The 19,699-nt window shown below is 29.2% G+C and overlaps 1 protein-coding gene and 1 non-coding gene across 6 annotated transcripts in view; both read left to right on the top strand.

Moving 5' to 3' along the window:
• LOC105152297 (trissin receptor) overlaps nt 1-2,812 on the top strand; it is a 76,527-nt gene extending 73,715 nt beyond the window's left edge. For all 5 annotated transcript variants that reach the window (XM_087407670.1, XM_011066489.2, XM_087407666.1 and 2 more), the window contains one exon: nt 219-2,812. In XM_087407670.1, coding sequence (XP_087263796.1) covers nt 219-633 — 415 coding nt within the window. In that variant the 3' untranslated portion in view covers nt 634-2,812. The remainder of the gene's footprint in view (nt 1-218) is intronic.
• Nucleotides 2,813-18,094: 15,282 nt separating this feature from the next.
• On the top strand, nt 18,095-18,213 carry LOC147909212 (5S ribosomal RNA). The gene has a single exon (XR_015545805.1). It is a non-coding gene; the product is annotated as a 5S ribosomal RNA (ribosomal RNA).
• Nucleotides 18,214-19,699: the final 1,486 nt, after the last annotated feature.

Below are 19,699 nucleotides of genomic sequence, written 5' to 3'. Positions count from 1 at the left end.
CTTACTGAAGGCAATTTTTTTCCTAGTGCGCATTTCTTTATCATTAATATTACGTAGAAAAAGTTTTAAGAAATCTTTCAAAGGGATCGTGTTATCAACGATTTTATGTCACTATTGACTGTCATCTATTGTCATTCGATCCTAAGGACGTATTAGAAGTCTCTAAATTCAAAACAGCGCTCGGGGCCAACCATCAACGTCTCACCACTATTTTCCAGAATGTTGATCGCAGTGGTGATGATGTTCGCCGTGTGCAACCTGCCTCAGCAAGCGCGTATCCTCTGGCGACACTGGGGCCCAAACTACGATCACGCGTCGGACTTCAGCACTTTGCTGACCGTGTCGACCTTCCTCATCTCGTATATGAACTCCTGCCTGAATCCGTTGCTGTATGCTTTTCTATCGCGCAACTTTCGCAAGGGTATGCGGGAACTACTGCACTGCAGAGGGTCGAGGAACAACGGTGGTGCCCTGGCGATGGTGTGTGCCAGTTCTGACCACAACCGTCACGAGAATGGTGTTACCCATGTACCACAGAACTCGGTCGTCCGACTAAACTCTGTGCAGGACAGCCTATCCACTACTCGGCAGACCATCACTCGGCACAATACTTTATACGGCAAGAGAACTTAATAAACTACTGTCGTCCGCGCGACGGCAGTAGATCGCGAAGTGATTCTTTACAGGGTATTCCAGGACAGGAGCTGGCAGAATCCTTCTCAGGGAGGTGCGCGAGCGCCTGCGGGATCTTTTTAGAGGGTCTATTTTGACTCGTAGTTTATTTAGTTTAACGAGAAATGAACGAAGCGTTGCATTGCTACGCGCATCGACATACTGTTTATTCGGATTTACTGAAGAATTTATACATATTATACTGGGAGAAGTAAAATGGTATAATTACTATAATTTAATATCATTTTTGTACCAACTCCTAAAATTTGCAACTCAAAATACTATAGCAAGAAGCTTAATTGTAGAAAAATTAAATGAAACAATTATTGATAAATTTTTATTTTAAACAGTAACTTTTGAGACAATAAGAGATTTATATAGCCATTATAGACGGCCACTTGTCTAGGAGTCGCGCGTGCGATAGTTTAGTAAACGCGCACTTCAGTACACTTACAAATCACAAGCCATCTAAAGCTATTGCTTAAAATAAAAATTTAATTTTTTAAATTTTTTTTTAGAACTATTTTGCTATAATATTTTAAGCCACAATTTTTGGACCTCTATATATTTTTTGGTATAACAAAATTATAATTACACTAGTTTACAAGATTTTTTGCAACATATAGTATGAAGATTGTTTCTAAGATAATTTTTGATACTAAGTCTGAATCTGCCATCAAAATATTTCCATCAATTTTATTCGATTTTTTTAGATGTATCTAAAAACTAATCTAATGAAATTTCTTTAGCGGCAAATTCGAACTTAGCACTTGAAATATATTAAAAAGAAAACATTAAAAAAAGATTACTTGATCGCAAATTATTCAAAATTTGTAAACTAATGTTATTATTATTAACATTGCAACCGTAATAACTATAAAAATAAAATTATAAGCTGCTAATTATAATTATTTTACTAATCATAATCAAATACTTCTCTCAGTGTAAAAGTAAGAACGATCAAGTTTGGAGCATCGTATATAGCTCAGACAAAGTGAACGTTTGATAGCGATGACTATCCTCTTTTCAGCATTTGAAAGACTCTTACCGTCGCATTGAGGAGCTTATTTTCAAAGTATCTAAAATTTCCATTACCAAAATAATTTGCACAATCTTGATTACAATAAAATAGACTTTTTACAAAATTCAGATCTGATTTACTTAAGAAAATCAGCTCTTTGATCTTCGAATCGCAAACTGTATCGTCTGAAAAAACGCAGTATTCGCAGCTCAATTTCTTATGCGTGTCGCTATAATCATATAATCTTGGATTATGCCGACCATTCACATTATGCAATCGCAGGAATTGCCTCATTTTGGGAACAACATACCATGTTAGTGATATAGTTTTCATTGTACAGAAAAAGAGAGAGAGAGAGAGAGAGAGAGAGAGAGAGAGAGAGAGAAGAAGGAAGGCAAGTTTTGGTTGTGTTCATAGTGTCAGTGGCATGCAACTTTTGGGGTGTGTGCAATGCGTGTATGAACGACAAAGCTGAATACAGCGAGCTTAATCGGAGCTTATTCAGAGCATGTTACTTCCATTTCCACTCCCATTCTTCGTCCCTAGGCGCATAAATAATATACAGACTGAAACTATATTATGTGTTCCGTATGTACTCGCTCGGTTTAACGCAAAAGTGTAAAAGAAATTGCGTATTACAAGGCACGATCGATATTTATATTTATATAATTACGTCATATTTTTCAAACTTGAATATCGTGATTTTTTAAATTAAAGATAATAGATATAAATTTTCTTTCGTTGATTTTTATGCCTTTTATTTATCTCATGCAAGTATCGCGCTAGAATTATATGAATATAATTTCTTTTTTTTTTTTTGCTTTAACTATTTGTAAATGCTTCTCAATTTTGAAATGAGAAATTGCAATTTTTGCTATTCGTCACAATTACTTTACTAGGAAGAAGCTCGCTCAGATTGTGAGCATCATTTAACGAATTGGCAACTGTATGTTACTGACAATGAATGAGAAGTTTGTACTTGTTGAAAGTGTATGAAAAGGAAGAATTGAAAAAAAAAACGGTATGTGTGTGAATGAATATTGTATGATATTGGAGACTTATTACCAGATTATATATTAATGTCAAGTAATTAATAAATAAAAAGAAAATGCAATGTAATTTTTGTACTGCATTTTTATGGAACGTTTATTTTTATGAATTAAGTATGATATTAAATATTAAGTACATTAGAGAAATTTTGTATTTTATTTGTAATATATTCGTTACATTAATATATTAAGTACGTATTAAAATCTGAATATATTCAAGATATCATTACCATTGGAATTCTCTCTCAAGCTTTATTTTGAAAATCGGAATATGCCCAAAATATTAGGAAACTTCTATAAGGAAACTTCCTATGCTTTCATAAAAAAAAAATACTACATTTGTGTATATATTTATCGATTAAATGGATATTAATGTGTTTTCTAACGAATTCATACTTTTTAAACGAAAAATAACAGTAATAACTAACCGATAGAAATACAATTTGTTTGCATTGACAGAAAATTAATTGGTCCGATGCGAAAGCAGAAATGCAATCTCAACGGATATATCAGATTCTGTTAGGAAGGATAATTTATTTGATCGTATTGAAATGGTCAGTGGGTATTATCATCTTTAGTTTTTAGCATTTGCTATCTCTATACGTTTAACATATGTTGCATAAAATGGAATTAAAAATAAATATAAACATTCTTAAAATAAACATTCTTAATTTTCGTTTGATATAAAGAGTAATGTAAAGTAGCTCTAAGAAATTATACTTATAAATTCTGTTATTAATTTATCTTTCGTGTAGGCAAATTTAAATTTCAAGAATATAATATTTTAATTTTTTTCATTTATTCAATTTCTAATATACATTATTATAATTGATTTTTATATATAATACTGTTGAATAAATTTAAACTTGTTTTCTAGACCATGAACGGGACAAAATAATTTTTACAGATTTTTTTAACACCGAAAATGAATTGATAAATAAAATTGTTTTAAATTGAGTATTAAAAGTAATATTATTCAATACTTTTAATATTCAAAATAAGAAATTAATTACTTCTTTTCAGTATTAAATTTCTATAAGAGAAGACAGAATCTAAATCTTACATTAATAGGGTTTAATGTTAATTGTTAAATAATTATAGTTAAATGATTATAATTGCATATTTTTAATAAATTTTTAATGAGTATCGTGGAATTGTCTATAAAACGTTTGGTGATTCTCAGACATCCTATATAAGATTCAATCTTGATTTATTAGAAAGTCTGTACTACGTAGCAAGTTAATTTGTGAAATACTCCGTACTTACAAAGTGCTGAGCCATGGCTTCGCAAGTGGCAAAAGTTCGGAACTTGTATTTCTAAAGCAATTACTTTGAAATGACGGTAAGATAAAGTATTTTAAAATACTTTAAAAAATATATGCCGCTTTGACGCGACGCTACCCTAATTTGCTTGAGAAGAAAAGTTCTTTTGACTGAGTATATATCTTTCCCGTCGCTCGCTCTCAACTGTGTGAGTTAAAAGCAAATTTTAACTCTACATTTCCGATGAGCAAACGTCCTCATTGTCTTCCTACGTCATTCCTCACAATTGTCACATTCCTCGAACGTGTTACCAACACGTTCTTTTTATGACACATTGAATAAAATTCGCGAGAAAATATTATTGTACATATATGTCTTCCCTTTACTTACAGTGAGCTAAATTTCTCTATAATTCCAATTAGAATGACAATGTTTTAAATAAATGTTTCATGTAATTTTCTAGTAAGGCAATGGAATGATTAAAACTACTAAATATTTTTATTATTTTAATTACAGCTTTAGTCTATTTAAAAATAAATTTTTTTTCTAAAGTGAGATCTTTTGAGTGAGAAACTTTTCACAGAGTGAGAATATTGAACGAAATCGTACTTTAATCACGACTATGTTTAGATATTATTAGGTGTTGGAATTAATTCGTAGCGTTTTTAATGAAAGAATGTTATTTATTTCACATGAACATTAAAAAATACATTAATGAAAGTACTTCCCATCACTTGTAAAACGCTACGAATTAATTCCAACACCTAATATGTATCTTTGTAACAAAATTTAAAATTTCTATCTATTTCAATACTTTTTCCAGAAAAAGGTATTATTTCTGTTATCGATTAAAATTAGTTGCACGAGCGTATATTATTGTACATTATATTCTAACGTTCTACTAACACAATAAATATAAATGGTTTTATATTATTTACAATCGTTATTTATTTGAATAGCTATTTTTTGCAACTAAAATATTAGCTTATTATAAATAGAAAAAGAATATATACGCAGTAGAATTATGGGTCAAAAATTATGTTATGTTTGCTTATCCAATGAAAATAATAAGAATAAATGTAGATAATTATAATTGAAAATTAAATCTAAACGAGAATAAATGAAGAGAATAACTAAATTAAATAATCGTATTTTCAATCATGATAAATCTTAAATATTTCAGTGTAAATTTATGTACATCGAATTCTGCAAACTACAAGCCAAAATCTTTTTCAGTCTTGAAACGCATAAATAATAAACATAAAAAAAATACAGTCACAATATTATGTTTTATAATGAAACTTTTGGAAAAGGCTATAAATATTTATTATGTATAACTACCTTCTAATAAAAAAATGTTAGAATTAATAAATTGTTATAGTTTTGTGAAAAACGACTTATAGATGGAGATATGAAGGATTTTTTCCGTGAAATATTATATTCTCGAGAAATCTTTTTTCTTCTCCAAAGTTAATTGCATTTCATGATGACTTCAGTTACGACTCGCGAAGGAATGATTGAAAACCTAAACACATTAGATCTAGCGAGAGAATGATAAAAAGACTGCAATGTATACTTTTCGTACTATTTTCGTCGGGAAGAGTCTGCCATTGCTTTGCAGATAACATGGATTTCGCATTAATGTAGAGATGCCAGGACATTTGACAATGACACGGAAAATTTTCGAATCGGCCTGAAAACAACGACGTGAGATAATGAAAGAAGTGTTTCAGTGTTTTTTAGCTTATAGTATGTTTAACAGCCACATAATTAATCTTTATAATAATCATTTTTAAAATGTGAAAAAATATTATATATCATAAAAATTATATATCATTAAAAATAATTGAAGATAAAATAATAACTTTAATTGCAATAATGAATAATAACATATTTATTTCACAATGCTATTTATTTCACAAAGGTGATCTTCCTCTATTAATTAATACTACTGTTAATTATATAATACAATATTTAGTAGTGTTAATTGTACATATAATTATTAATATTTCAGATTTAATAGCCGAAATTTTTAGATGCAAACACACACATATATATATATAATACACACGTATATTTTATTTCACACCTTGTACTATTGAAATATTCTTCATATTTTATTTGTAATGTTGAGATTTATAGAAATTATGAGAGAAATTTATCTCAGCTATAGTCTTCGAGATACTTTTGCACTAACTCATTACTTCAAATTGCAAACGGTATTCGATCATTTTGAATGCATTCTGTCCACTATAAATTTTGCCATTATCGCTGCGAGCTGTTAACCGCAACGCATCATTAATCATACACCCTTCTACCGCTGTCGCGCTATAAACCTTGAAAGTATTTGTAATTTACAAGTTTCTCGTGTAACAATTTATTATATTCCGCGAGGAATATAATAGTCAACGTCTCCATCTAAAAACATTCTCGTGCTACATAGGTGTAAAATTGATACAAGAAAACGCAATAAGCCACATATTTCGAGAAAATCTTTTTTTTTCTTTTTCGCTGGAAAAATAATTTTATTGAAATCTAATGATTTTGAACGTTAATTATTTTCTCTGCAAATAAATAAAATATTTTTGGAAGCGACTTTTTATATATGATTTTTCTTTAGTGTTTCTAATTTATAGTATATTTTTACACAACATCAAATATTCGAAAGAAGAAAATATGACCTGTAAATATCTATGATCTGAAAATATTATCTGATCTGATTTGTAATAACTTATTTCTGAGAGTGGAAGTTTAAATTGAAGGATATTTACTAAGTTCTTTAACAAACTCGATATCGAAAATTCAGGGATTACCATTATGTTTTATGAACGCTAATAGTTAAAAAGTTTAATTTTTCAGATACATGTCTGCATCGTTAATATGACACTCTTAATCGCCTGAATGTTTAATGGTTAAACTAGAAAGTTGCGAAAACCGAGAGAGAAATGATAATGTCGCATCTCATTTTTGAAAAAAGTATAGTTAGTCTTATCTTATATAAAATGATTAATTAAGCCGTTGAAAACTTTGCAGCCGTATTATTTAACCAACATGGATTTTTTCTTAATGAAAATTTAAATAAGAACTATTATTTGTTACAATATTTATTATTAAATCATTTATTATTGAACCAGTTTAAGTGTATACGACATTCAGTACATGTTACCTCGCACGTTTGTTTATGCGAAAAATGAAGCAGTCTGAGGTTTATGAACGGCAAAAGTCAAGAGAGACACGATGACGATTTCATTTGTCACAGCGAACGCATGAAAGTCGCTCGGAGAAGAATTGCGAAAGATAAAGTGGAAGGAAGCTTCGTGTCCGTTTTTCTGGTAGCATGATTTTGCGTCTAGCTTCGCGTTTGTCTTCTTTTAGTTCTTCTTCGTCATCTTTTTCTCAAAGGCATCGACCCAAATAAAGTGGAATCACTAGAAGACAGACGTCGCAAGCGACAAGACTCTTCATGACAGCGAAGAGAACACAGAAGAGCCTCCCGAGTTGTCATCTCTCGAACAATATCGATCGATCACTTGGTACTTAGAAAAGTACTCGCCCGCCGGTGATCTTGATAAATTGAGATAGAGATCTTGCTTATAAAAAAAATTTTGTCAATAATTAAAATTTCATTTTTGTCGCTAGACATTTAACAATAAAAATGTCGTTGTTAAATCGACAAAATTATTTTTAAAAATTAGAAAAATTTAAAAATCCTTTCAAAGTTATTTTTAAATCTTAAAAAATTAATGAAATTTTTCAAAATATATTAATAGCAATTAAATTCATTCTATACTTTTTATACTTTTTATAAAATAATTAATAAGAGTGAGATATGAAACTTATAAATTATTTATTTGTTTGATCGATTAATCGGATAAAACAGTCTAATCTCAAATAAAATCGGGTAAAATTTTTAAAAACTATTAAAAGTATTTAGAAAGAGAGATATATTGATGATACTTAATGCGAAATTCTCGTGAAATGTAGAGAATTTGTTATCGCTTCATTTTTTAAAATATAGATTTTAAATAACTTGGAAAAACAGTAAACCATTATCATTTTATAATTATCCAATCATTTTATAATTAAAATCATTTTATTATAATTAATTCATTTTATTATAATTAAAATCATTTTATAATTATCCAATCTAGGCGTGCAAAAATCAGCAGGATATACGATAATCTAAAAGCAATTCGTGCTTTTGCATGCTATAAGAGATCCACACTGCGCGTTCTCGTTCATTACGTAAAACAAATTTGCGGACCTACGGACATATTTACGTTACTCAAGCTGGAAACTGTACAAAACGCGACGGAAACCGCAATGCACGAAGGATGGTCCTTCAACGATGAAGAGGTAATCCGTCCAACAAGATGTTGCTCCAAAGCTCGGTTTAATTATATATTGACCAAAATCTCGCCTGTTCATGAACCTGTGAGATTCAATGAAGTTCCAGCTATATCGTCGCATCTCATCTTGCTACGTTGCTCCATTTAGGAAATTGGTTGTGTTTATATCTTTGATCAGATGATTACACTTATAGAGAAAGAGATACAGTGATATGGCGATTATAGCGGTGACAACTACATACAAGTTTATTTATGTAAAGAATTAATATAATAATTAGAAACAAGTAAAAAAAAAATAGAAACAAATATTCGGTAAATACAGAGATGATTTTTATTAAAAAGCATCATTTGTAGAAAACAATTAAACATTAATTAGCAATTTAATAATGAGTATCTTTTGCCCTGACATAAACAAAAAAGTTTCGCGAAAATAACGTGTTCATTATCTTAGAAGCTAAATTTTCCAACTCTATACTTTTTGTGCGTCTAAATAATACAATTTTTCCTTTTTGCTTATTATTAAGATAGTATACACACACATTTTAATTATTATATATCATTTTAAATAATTTTAAAAATATATAATCTATTTTATTCTTATTTTTAATAAATTATTGATTATATTATGTTTATTTTTTTTAAATAAAATTTTGCACTTACTGTATATAGTTAAATAAATTATAGAATGATTTATTTAACTACATATATCAATTTTACATATGAAACTTGTATAATTATCACCTTTATAATCGCCATCACTATGTTTTTTCTAAATGTGAGTGAGAACAAAATTAAGAACAAAACGCTACATATCCTATTAATTCGTGCGCGGGAAGGGGGGCTGCCTACCATCTCTTATTATTTTAAGGATTAATTTAATTTGAACATCTCTCTCATACGCAGCGACGCAAAACTTTGCTGCTCGTCAGGACTCTATGGTTTCCGTAAATTATCCAACTGACTAATGCAGACATTTCCAAACATCGGAAGGTAGTAAAGTACAATATGCGGTGGTTATATACTGTAGTGTTTGTACATAGTTCTTAGATGAAGTTACAATGTCGCGTGATATTAACACGGCAAAACTTATTGGAACCTGTCGAATCAGGCAGCTCTCATTGCAGAGAATAATATTCTGAACTAATTGGATACGCTTGCAGGCCTCCCAGAGAAAATTGAATTGATTGACAGAATATGCGGCAATGAAATATTAAAATATGATTTAGGAAACATTCGAAATAACTGTATTCTCGACGTTTTAATTCTATTCTCTTACAAAGTATTATCAACGTAAAAATCTCCTTAAGAATAAAAGATAATGATTACAAGAATTACAAACGTAAAAATCCCCTTAAAAATAAAAGATAATGATTAATTATTTTTTGAATATTAAGAGCACTGTTATTCAGTGCTTTTAACTGTTTCAGTGCTTTGTGGACCGGCAATCCTATTTCAGATCACATCCTTTTATTGTGTTAATTATTTGTACGATTTTTATGAAACTTGACCTATAAGATAATTTGATAATATTTCATTTGTATTTAAAATAAAAAATAAACAAATTTTATTGATATTGCTCCAATATAGAGGACAAAAAAATTTTTTAATAATTTAATTACCATAAAATTCAGTTTTATGGAATTTTTTTTATTGCAAAGTAAAAATATTAAATTTGCTTCGTTTTACTTTGAACTCATTAGTGCTACGTAAATAATTAATACTGATTTCCAAACTAATTTCTGAACTTTGATTATGAATCCTGTAATCCTAGATTCTCATTTATTGGAAATTATCCCTAAAATTCGATATTTTCAAGCCACATTCAAACTCGATACCAAACGTTACCAAAAACCTTTTAAAACTGACTTCATGATATATATATATATAATATATAATCAGAGTATTTTTTTAATTTGGAAATTTTTTTAGATTAGAAACAGATATTGAAAAACACATTAAATCTGGAGACGTGGTAATATCTTGACACTAATAAGACATGGCGCGAGACTCCTTATTGTAACGTCAAGTTAGAAAATCCCAAATTAAAAAAGAACACGAAGTTGTAAGTATTAAAAATAAAAATCTTAGGAAATGATATCTATTTTAGTACGACATTTATTTCTTATTTATGCCTAACGTTTATTTTAAGCTAGATATGCATAAAGCAAATAGACGGACAGTCGGATAACTTTGTTGGCAAATGAACCATCAGCGGTCTCGGTGAGTTTTTTTAAAGTCTTCACGCCTCCTCGTTGAATGAAGTTTTATTGGCGCAATTACGACAACTGCAAAAACGTCGGCGATAACGCTTGAATGATAATAACCGCGGAACCGACGATGCATCCCGATGTAACCGCAATCGTGGCAGAAGTTATAAACACCCACGCAAAGTTAGGTCGTAAAGTCGTCAACGAAGGTTCCATTTTAAAAGTGCATCCCACGAATATATTTGATATTTTCATTTATTTACACTCTAAGTGTAAAAAATAAATATAACTTATTTTGATACATTTAAAATCGTTTAGAGAAGCAAATGTCGCGATGAATATTATTTAGATTCAAAATTAACTTTTCGGTCCAGGTAATAATTATTGGAAGTGACTTGATCTGTACTGCGAATTAATGGATACATTTCTGTATTTATCGGAGAAAATGGCTGTTCGAGTTGAGAACTGAGGGGTGAGAACGCGAAACAGTGACGACTTGTCGAGGAACGGTTAAACATACGGACTCCCGGAAATTAGAATAATGAAGGACGAGAGAGAGAGAGAGAGAGAGAGAGAGAGAGAGAGAGAGAGAATGTATAATCCGCGTTTAAATGCCACAGTCACGTATAACTGTATACCGTTCGGTGTGCAGTTCTACGACGCCAAACTATACGTCAGTTTGCTTAATTCGCACGGAATTGCTTCATGTGGATTGTACACTGTGAAAGGGCACTGTGTTCGGATCATGTTATTTTTCTCTTTTCCCTTTCATTCTCCTATTTTTTTTTTTTTTTGCTTCGTTTTAATCTCTCGTTATATAACTATTAAAAAAGGATTTATTTCTTTGAATTCTAATACGTCGACTCGTTTTTCCCTTTAGCGTTTGGATACTATTTATTATGTATAAATAATCGTATATGAAATTCAGCATATAATATATAAATATAATATAAAAATATAAAAATATAAAAAATATAATTTGTCACGTTCGAAAAAATTAAAATGTTTATTGGTAAAAAAATATGTAAACATTTTAACCGAAATTAAACTTGTTTATAAACTGTGTTAATCGATATTAACACAGTTTATAATTTATATTTTTTTTTTAATTTTTATTTCGGGAATTATTTTTATTAATTATTTTATAATTTGGAAAATTTTGAATTAATTGATTTTAATTTACAATTTAAGATTTTATTATTTTTTTGAGATATAAAAAAATGTTTAAAAAAACTTTTGATTTCTTATAATTTTTGGAAAAGAAAAAAGAAGTTTTCTTTAGAAAGAATTGTTTAATAACTATTTAATTTATTTGATATTTATTTGATTTTTTAAAAACACTAATTTATTTGAATATAATATTAGCAGAGTAGTGACTTATTTAGAAGTGACTTATTTATTTTTATTACTTAATTTTTTAATAATTGATTTGATTTTTAAAAAATACAAAAATGAGTGGTTAAAACATAACAAAAATTTCCTTAGAGTGATTTTTGTGATATCAATATTTTTGTCTTTTAAATTTTAACATAAATATACATAAGAACGTTTGAAATTATGAAAGAAATCACGATGAACCAGACTGGAAAAGCGGTGAAATGTGGGCTGCGCGTTCTCCAAGTTGGGAGATACAAAAATAAATTTCCCGCAGCCCATTATTTACTCCTCTCACCATGTTTCATTTTTCATTCGTGTAACATGTCAACAAATTCGCGCGGCATTAGTCGCGTATTCAAAGCAGTAGAGGTAAAACATTGTATAAAATTATATTCAAAATTTATTATTGTTTAATTTCATTAAGATATAAATTCAATAAAACACTCGAATTTAATATTAAAATAATAAATGTTAAATTTTTTTTTATTATTTATCATAAAAAGGAATTTCAGAAATTTATTTTGATATTTTTACATTTTTTTAGATTTTTTTAGATTTCAATAGAAATCCTGCTTTTAGGAAATTGTATTTTAATTCAAAGAAAAATCCTATAAAAAATGTTATAAATTTATTGTTTCGTTTTTATATCACATCAATAATGATACGAAATACGCGATAAATAATTTATATTGTTTTATCTTAAAAATTATTCGCGTACTTTTCTTCTATATTAATTTTATCAAGATAAAATATTTATGTTAAAAATTGAAAAATTATAGTTACATAAAAGAAAGTATCTAATGATATTCTGATAAAAGAAAGCTTGTTCCTGTTTCTGAACTCCTGCAACATGCTGCAAATCATTTTAATATTAAAAGTTTTACTGTTGAAACAAACATTAAAAGATCCTTATTATAAAGCCACTATCATACATTACATTGCATAGTTTGTTTCGTGTAAAGCAATAGCCAGAGAGCGTAATTAAAACGAAATAAATTTCGTAAGTAATTAAATCTGGCTTAATGCGAACTTAAATATTTCTATAGTATTCTCTGAAAATATTTTTTTTACGTATATTTATTTAATTACTCACAACGAAGCTAAACGAGTAGACAGAAGTAGACAGAGCTCGGCTCGTCTTATCACTCTCCGCAACTTTTCTGATTAATTTAATACAGAGTGTCATCTTAAAATATTAAGATATCTATTTTAATAGATTAGTACATTTTATTAAATAATTTACCCGAAATCGGATTTGTTTTTGCAACAGTAATAGTAATATGATTTATACGTTTTATATCGCAAGTTACTGATTTAATCTGAGTGTTAAAATGAAACGCAAATATGTTTTATGAATTATAGGTTACATTTTTATTAAATAACAAAATATATTTTGAGAATTTCGCGAGAACTCGTTCTTTATTTATATTAGACATCTTTTTATTTGTATATGATAATTTTAATGGACATTAATGCGCCCAACCGCTATTTTCGAATTTGCTATGAATTTTTATATAGCATTTAATTACGAAAATGATTGAAAACTAAAACGATAATATCCAATGAAATTTTTGCTAAGAAAAAATAAATTCAACAAATTTGTCTATGTAGGAATGCATCTATTCTCCAATACTGATCGTGATTTAATTATTCCGAGACAAGTAAACGCACTTGATATCTGTTCGGATCCTTTTGTATTTGGAAAGATTTTTCCACATTCTGCCTTTGGTTGATACCGATATTAATTGAATATCGAGCTGCCGGTCATTTTACAATATCGAAATTAATTTTCGAAATTATTAATTGCAATTATGCACATACAAAGTAGAACAACTCTTTCGTAAATAAATTTCTCTTTTACTTAGTATAATACTTTTAATAGAAGTATTGATTTTAAATTAATTAGAAAATGTTACATATGTTAATTATATGAAAACAATTACTTTTCCAGAGCAATATTAATATAGCGATATTAATAGATAATATTTAATAAATATTATTAAAAAATATTATTGGAATATAATACTATAATATTACCGAAAATTAATATATTCTAGTATTTAAAATGTTGTGTTCTTAAGTTAATTATAACAAGAATCTTTATTATAATGTAAATTATATAAAACATAAATTAACACAAAAGTTATCATAAAATTATATTGTATGTTAATTGAAAACTTTTGCGGTCATTGTATTTCGCAATTTAATAAGTATATTGTGTAATGTGAAAATTTTTGTCCGTCATTTTTGTCCGTTACAGCACTTTTTAAAAGGATCTTGCATCCTCTCGGCTCGAAGGACGAGTGCACATGCGGATGTACGCTAATTATACTGTTTATTATAATTTACTTTTCTAATTTAGTTCTCAAATTTAGATTTTTATTGTTACTAAGGAGCATGATCGGTGGCGATATTTCTTTTCGTATTTTTTTCATCTCACTCGATATCAAACACAGGAAGATCTGAAGAGAATTCACTACTGAAGAAACCATTTCTGATACATGCAAATCGTATTATTTTATATTTCTTTTTGTCACGCTGCTGTTGGAATTCTATTACTGTCCCAACTATTTACAGAAAAGCAGTGAAGGATGAGCTCCAGAGATAAGGCATCTTCCTCGCAGACGGAGGACTAAAGTTGCGCGAGTAGAGTGTACCGTCCACTTAAAGGAAAGACACGCATTTATCCACTGTTGGGAAGGGCCACTTGGTATCCTGAACCATTAGGAAATGAAAGGCTGCCTGCAGTGTAGATGCTGTACATGGCTTATTATGCGCCATATCACGTAAGGATTTACTCGCGAGGGCGATTCGCGCCAGCGATAAGAGCCAATCGACGCATGAAATGATCCTGATTAGGAGGAGATAGAAAGCCTCACAGAGAGGGAGTGGCAAATTGCTTCACGTGAATGCCCACATCCAATCAGGACGGAGGTCACGTGACCAGTTTTCTCCAATCTCTCCCATGCCTATGGAGCTTTGATGCCCATGCTCGATTAGAGGAGGCGGATCACGTGATGCATTTTCCACTCTCTCTCTGTGAGACACACTAGGAGTGGGGCCTAATTCGCCCAATGGCCTAAGTGGATTTGCGGAAAAATCTCGGCTGACACTTATCACTTGTGGCTGGTTATAGCCGAGTCAGAAACCTGTGAGAAAACATACGATCTCTTAACGAGAAACTAAGCAAATACTGGGACGAGTTAAAAAGCTATGGAGACAAGATTCTGAAATATTGATGAGAAACCGGGAGAGACTGTCGTGATGAGATGAACGTAGCATAATTTATTAAGCCGCCAATCATGAGATTCTTTGCGTGGATCGCGTGTCAAGTATCGTAGAAATTGAAATCCGCTAGCCTTCCGGCTGCCATGTATGGAATCATCTTGTGAGCATCATCCCAAACTTGCCTTTGCCACAGCCGAGTCATTTTTTATTGTGTAGTCACTTTTGTTTGTTGAGAGTTGTTCTATTTTGCGGCATAACAGTCATTTTCGAGCCACCACGCAAAAAAATATTCTTTGTCGCGTAGTCATTATCTTTAAGTATTATATTATTCTTGGCGATTATATGAGCGTTTGCTTACTGGCGATATGTCTTGGTCGTAACGTAATCGTGTCTCATCGCAATCGTGTTCGTCTTTAATATTCAACAATATTAAGAGCTTATGTAACATCAAAATCTTGTAATCTTGTTTAATTAACACGTGTACAGTTGAATTGAGCTATTCTCACAGATAACTATCCTCGAATAACCAGACAAATAAAGACTATATTTTACGAAGATTGTATGTAATTCGATGCTTATTAGAATATACTTGTTACTCTCTTTTTATTATTGATTCATGTGCAATTCTTTTAGCTTATTTCTCTTGCCCTCCGACATTCTTCTCGATTGTACAAACAACACCTCCTCTACCAATTCCATAACTGAGAGATCGGATTCCGCTAATGATAATTGCGAATAAACATTGCGAGTTAAAAAATTAGAAATTAGTGAAAAAATGGCACGCTCTTTCGTGCTTGACGCCCAACTCGTTTTTGGTGAGAATTTATAGCGATTTATAGCGATGTTAAAGATTTGTTAAAAATGTTGCTTAATGATTCTTAAGATAAACTGACTCAATTATCAAGGAAAATTTATTAAAGAACGCGACGAAATTGTGTCGTCACTCATGAATACGTTCACAACTGTTAAGTTTCATAGTCTTCAAATTACAATTTGTATTCTTATTGTAGGAATTCTTGAAATTAATGGATTCTGATTGTCATAAGATTAGAGTCATTATTAGAACAGTTAAAGGCATGAGAGGACGTGTAATTCATTATCGTTCTAAGAATGATCATTTCAAGGAACATCTTTGCAAATAACTTCTTGCTCCATTTCCCGTACATAAGATTTCTCCAAAGGATTTCTCTCGAAAATAGAGATTCTTTCGAGATTTGCAATCAGTTTTTTCGGAATAAAAACTTTAATAGCGATCATATATTACAACTTTTAATATTATAATGTGGGGTTTCTTATATTAATAATTATGTCCTGAATTAAATCGAAAAAAATAAGAATATTTACTTGTACAATTTCTATTAACTTTGATATTTATTTTCCAAATTTAAAAACAAAAAAATTTAGAGACAAATTATACGATGTTCCCAAGCGGTTACTCATTCAAGCACTAATCGTGCTTAACATTGCTTGACATCAGTGATCAGACGAGAACTGGTATGTATGTATGTATGTATGTATGTATGTATGTATGTATGTATATATGTATTAAGTTTATTTCTGAGACAATCATACACAGTTGCTTATTTTATTATAACGTCGCAAACGAACTAAAAAAAAAAACATTTTTACTTTTATGTATCAAATTCAGTAGTACGGTGATAGTACTCTCGCCGCTACGAATTGTATTTGAATTAAAAATTCTTAAGGTAAGTATATGTATATGTGTTATTATTTAATAAAAGTATTCTCTCTAGAGAAATATTTGTTTAATTTTCACATTTTTTTCAGAAAAAGAGGTCCCCTAATATTAAAAAAAACTAATATTAAAAAAATTCTGTATATCTTAGGAAGATTAAGAATAAAAAAACTATAAATAAATAAATAAATAAATAAATAATAAATAAGTAATCGAGAGACAAAAAACATATTACAAAAATGATTGTATGAGAGCGTTATATATTATATTATGATATATATTAAATGTCATTTATATGTATAATAATTTATAATCTGGAACGAGCGGAAATTATAATTACTATATGATTTCTTTTTTTTTATTACGCTATTGATGCATCTGCCTTCCATTAATATTTGGAATTGCTTTTTTTCTTTTTTAGATTTTTCGTGCTTGGAATGGCCATGTTATATCGCCAAAGTATATTGGTATCATTATTGGAATGCTGTGAATATTCTAATTTTTTATTGTTATTATGCCTGCGAAAATATATTAGTAGAATGCATTTGCAGTCTTGAATATATTCTTTTTGATCAAAGTAGATAAACGTTTCCGTCAGAAGACGAGAACTGGTTTCAACATGATTTGGACTGATTACCTAAATTATTTAGAAATGGTTTTGTTTGATTTTATGATTTGTAAGGTCTGTTCATGTTCCAATATGTTTAAACCCAGAGGTTTTACAATCAGCCCAGTAGTGACTGCCATACTTCAAGTACTGGCAAACTACTGGACCAGTATTGGCTAAGTACTAGATGATAACTTGGACCCAGTACCGGCAGATGGTACCCAATCATTTTAGCTAATCATTTGGCAATAAAGACCCACAGTACTGATTAACAGAACTTTGGCCATCAGTTGACAGTCGTAGGGTTGGCTAAGCATTTGTTTCATTATAACTGTTGGCGATCTTATATAGGAATATGCTTCTATCATAGCTCCTTCTTACTCTAATACGTTTATTAGAATGAATAAGAGCTATGATAGGAACATGTTGGAAGATATTGGAGCATGAATACGAGCATGAATGCGAATAAACCTGTAATCATCATTCATATTTTTGTTTTTTTTTATGTAGCAATATAATAAGCAATATTATATTACTTACGATATTGCCACATAAAAAAAATAAAATTATGAAAGCAATTGAACCACAAAGCCAAACAAAACTTCTCAAATATGTCAGGTATTCGGGCAACGTCCAAATCACGTTGAACCTACCAGTTCTCGTCTGATCACTGAAGTCAAGCAACGTTGAGCATGGTTAGTACTTGGATGGGTGACCGCTTGGGAACACCATGTGATGTTGCCCTTAAATTTTTTTTTAAATTCGGTAAATTAATCTTAAGATGTCAACAGAAATTAATTTATATTTTGATTTAAAATTTTATTTATCTTAGGAATTTTTGGAAGACTTCTTTAATTAAGCTTAAATTTTATTAATTTTACAAATTTATTGAAAATTCTCCTTCGACAAAAAAGATTTCGATAAAAAAGATTTGAATTTAGACCCGTCAAATTATTGACCTAGAGATGAGACCAGTAATTAATCTGACAAAAGTGGAACATCTTATATATGAGCATTACGAATGTTCTCGCATTATATTCTTTGTATAACTCACTGATCGATAATATAATACAATAAAATTGGAGATGAAAGTTATAGAAAGATTTTCTAAGAATTTAAAAAAACGATTAGTGTTATAAATTTTTCTAGTACGAAGAATCAATTTATGATTTCAACAAAAAAAATAGTAAAGTAGTAAATTAAATATGTGTGCCTTGTACTTATCAATAATTACTTAAAAATAAATAATATAAAATAGGTCCAATATAATCCCCCTTAAATAAAATTCTAGCTACGCCTACACATCTAACTAAATTTTTAGATACTTCAGCAAAATCATTCTTTCCTTCAAAGATAAAATAACTTATAATTCATATATTCTTCGTAATAAATATATATAACATATATAATAATAATTTTTATAAATATTGCAAAGTTAGAAATATACACATAGTTTGTATTATTCTCAAAAATTATTAACAGTAATCATTTTTTTTATTTAAATTTATTTATAATTAATTAAATAGAATTTTACTTTTCTGCACAAAATGTTTAAATTTAAATTCTAAGCTAGATTTTTATTATTATGATATTAAGTATAATATTTTTCAAAATAGCAAGTGTCATCTCGCATAACGATATCCAAGAACATCCGACTTGCATCAGATAACAGAAGCTCGTTAAGTTATCTAGATCTAACGACTGCGTGCGAAATTATCTTTCGTTGCAATGGGTAAGATGATCTTAGGCAGTATAAAGCACAAGAAGTATAGCCGAGATAATAATAAAACCAGTATCTGCCGGGAAAACTTATCCCTGCTTGTCATAATTAAATATATTTATATCATGTGTATCAAATTAGATTGTTAGAAGAGAGCGTATGTGTTATAATTTAAAGCATTATCAAAAATATAAAAATGTCATAGATTGTTCTATTATTATATCTGCATACCTATATAAAATTTAAACACAAATCTCTTATTGATTTAAAAATTATTTTTTATTTGCCTTAATTTTTATATTACTACTTTAATAATACTACTATTTTAATAATACTACTTTATCAAATTTGCAAATAAATATTACAAAACGCGTAATATAATTACTATAAATAACTTTTAAATAGATTCAAATGAACTTTTGCACGAATTTATTGAAGTTTCATCAGTATATATAAAAAATTTAATTAATAATCATTATTAATAATAAATATTATCCAATTATCTCATAA

The sequence above is a fragment of the Acromyrmex echinatior genome, chromosome 7, assembly GCF_024713525.1.
Source record: "Acromyrmex echinatior isolate Ae372 chromosome 7, ASM2471352v2, whole genome shotgun sequence".
Lineage (NCBI taxonomy): Eukaryota > Metazoa > Arthropoda > Insecta > Hymenoptera > Formicidae > Acromyrmex > Acromyrmex echinatior.
This window is presented reverse-complemented; position numbering and strand designations above follow the sequence as displayed.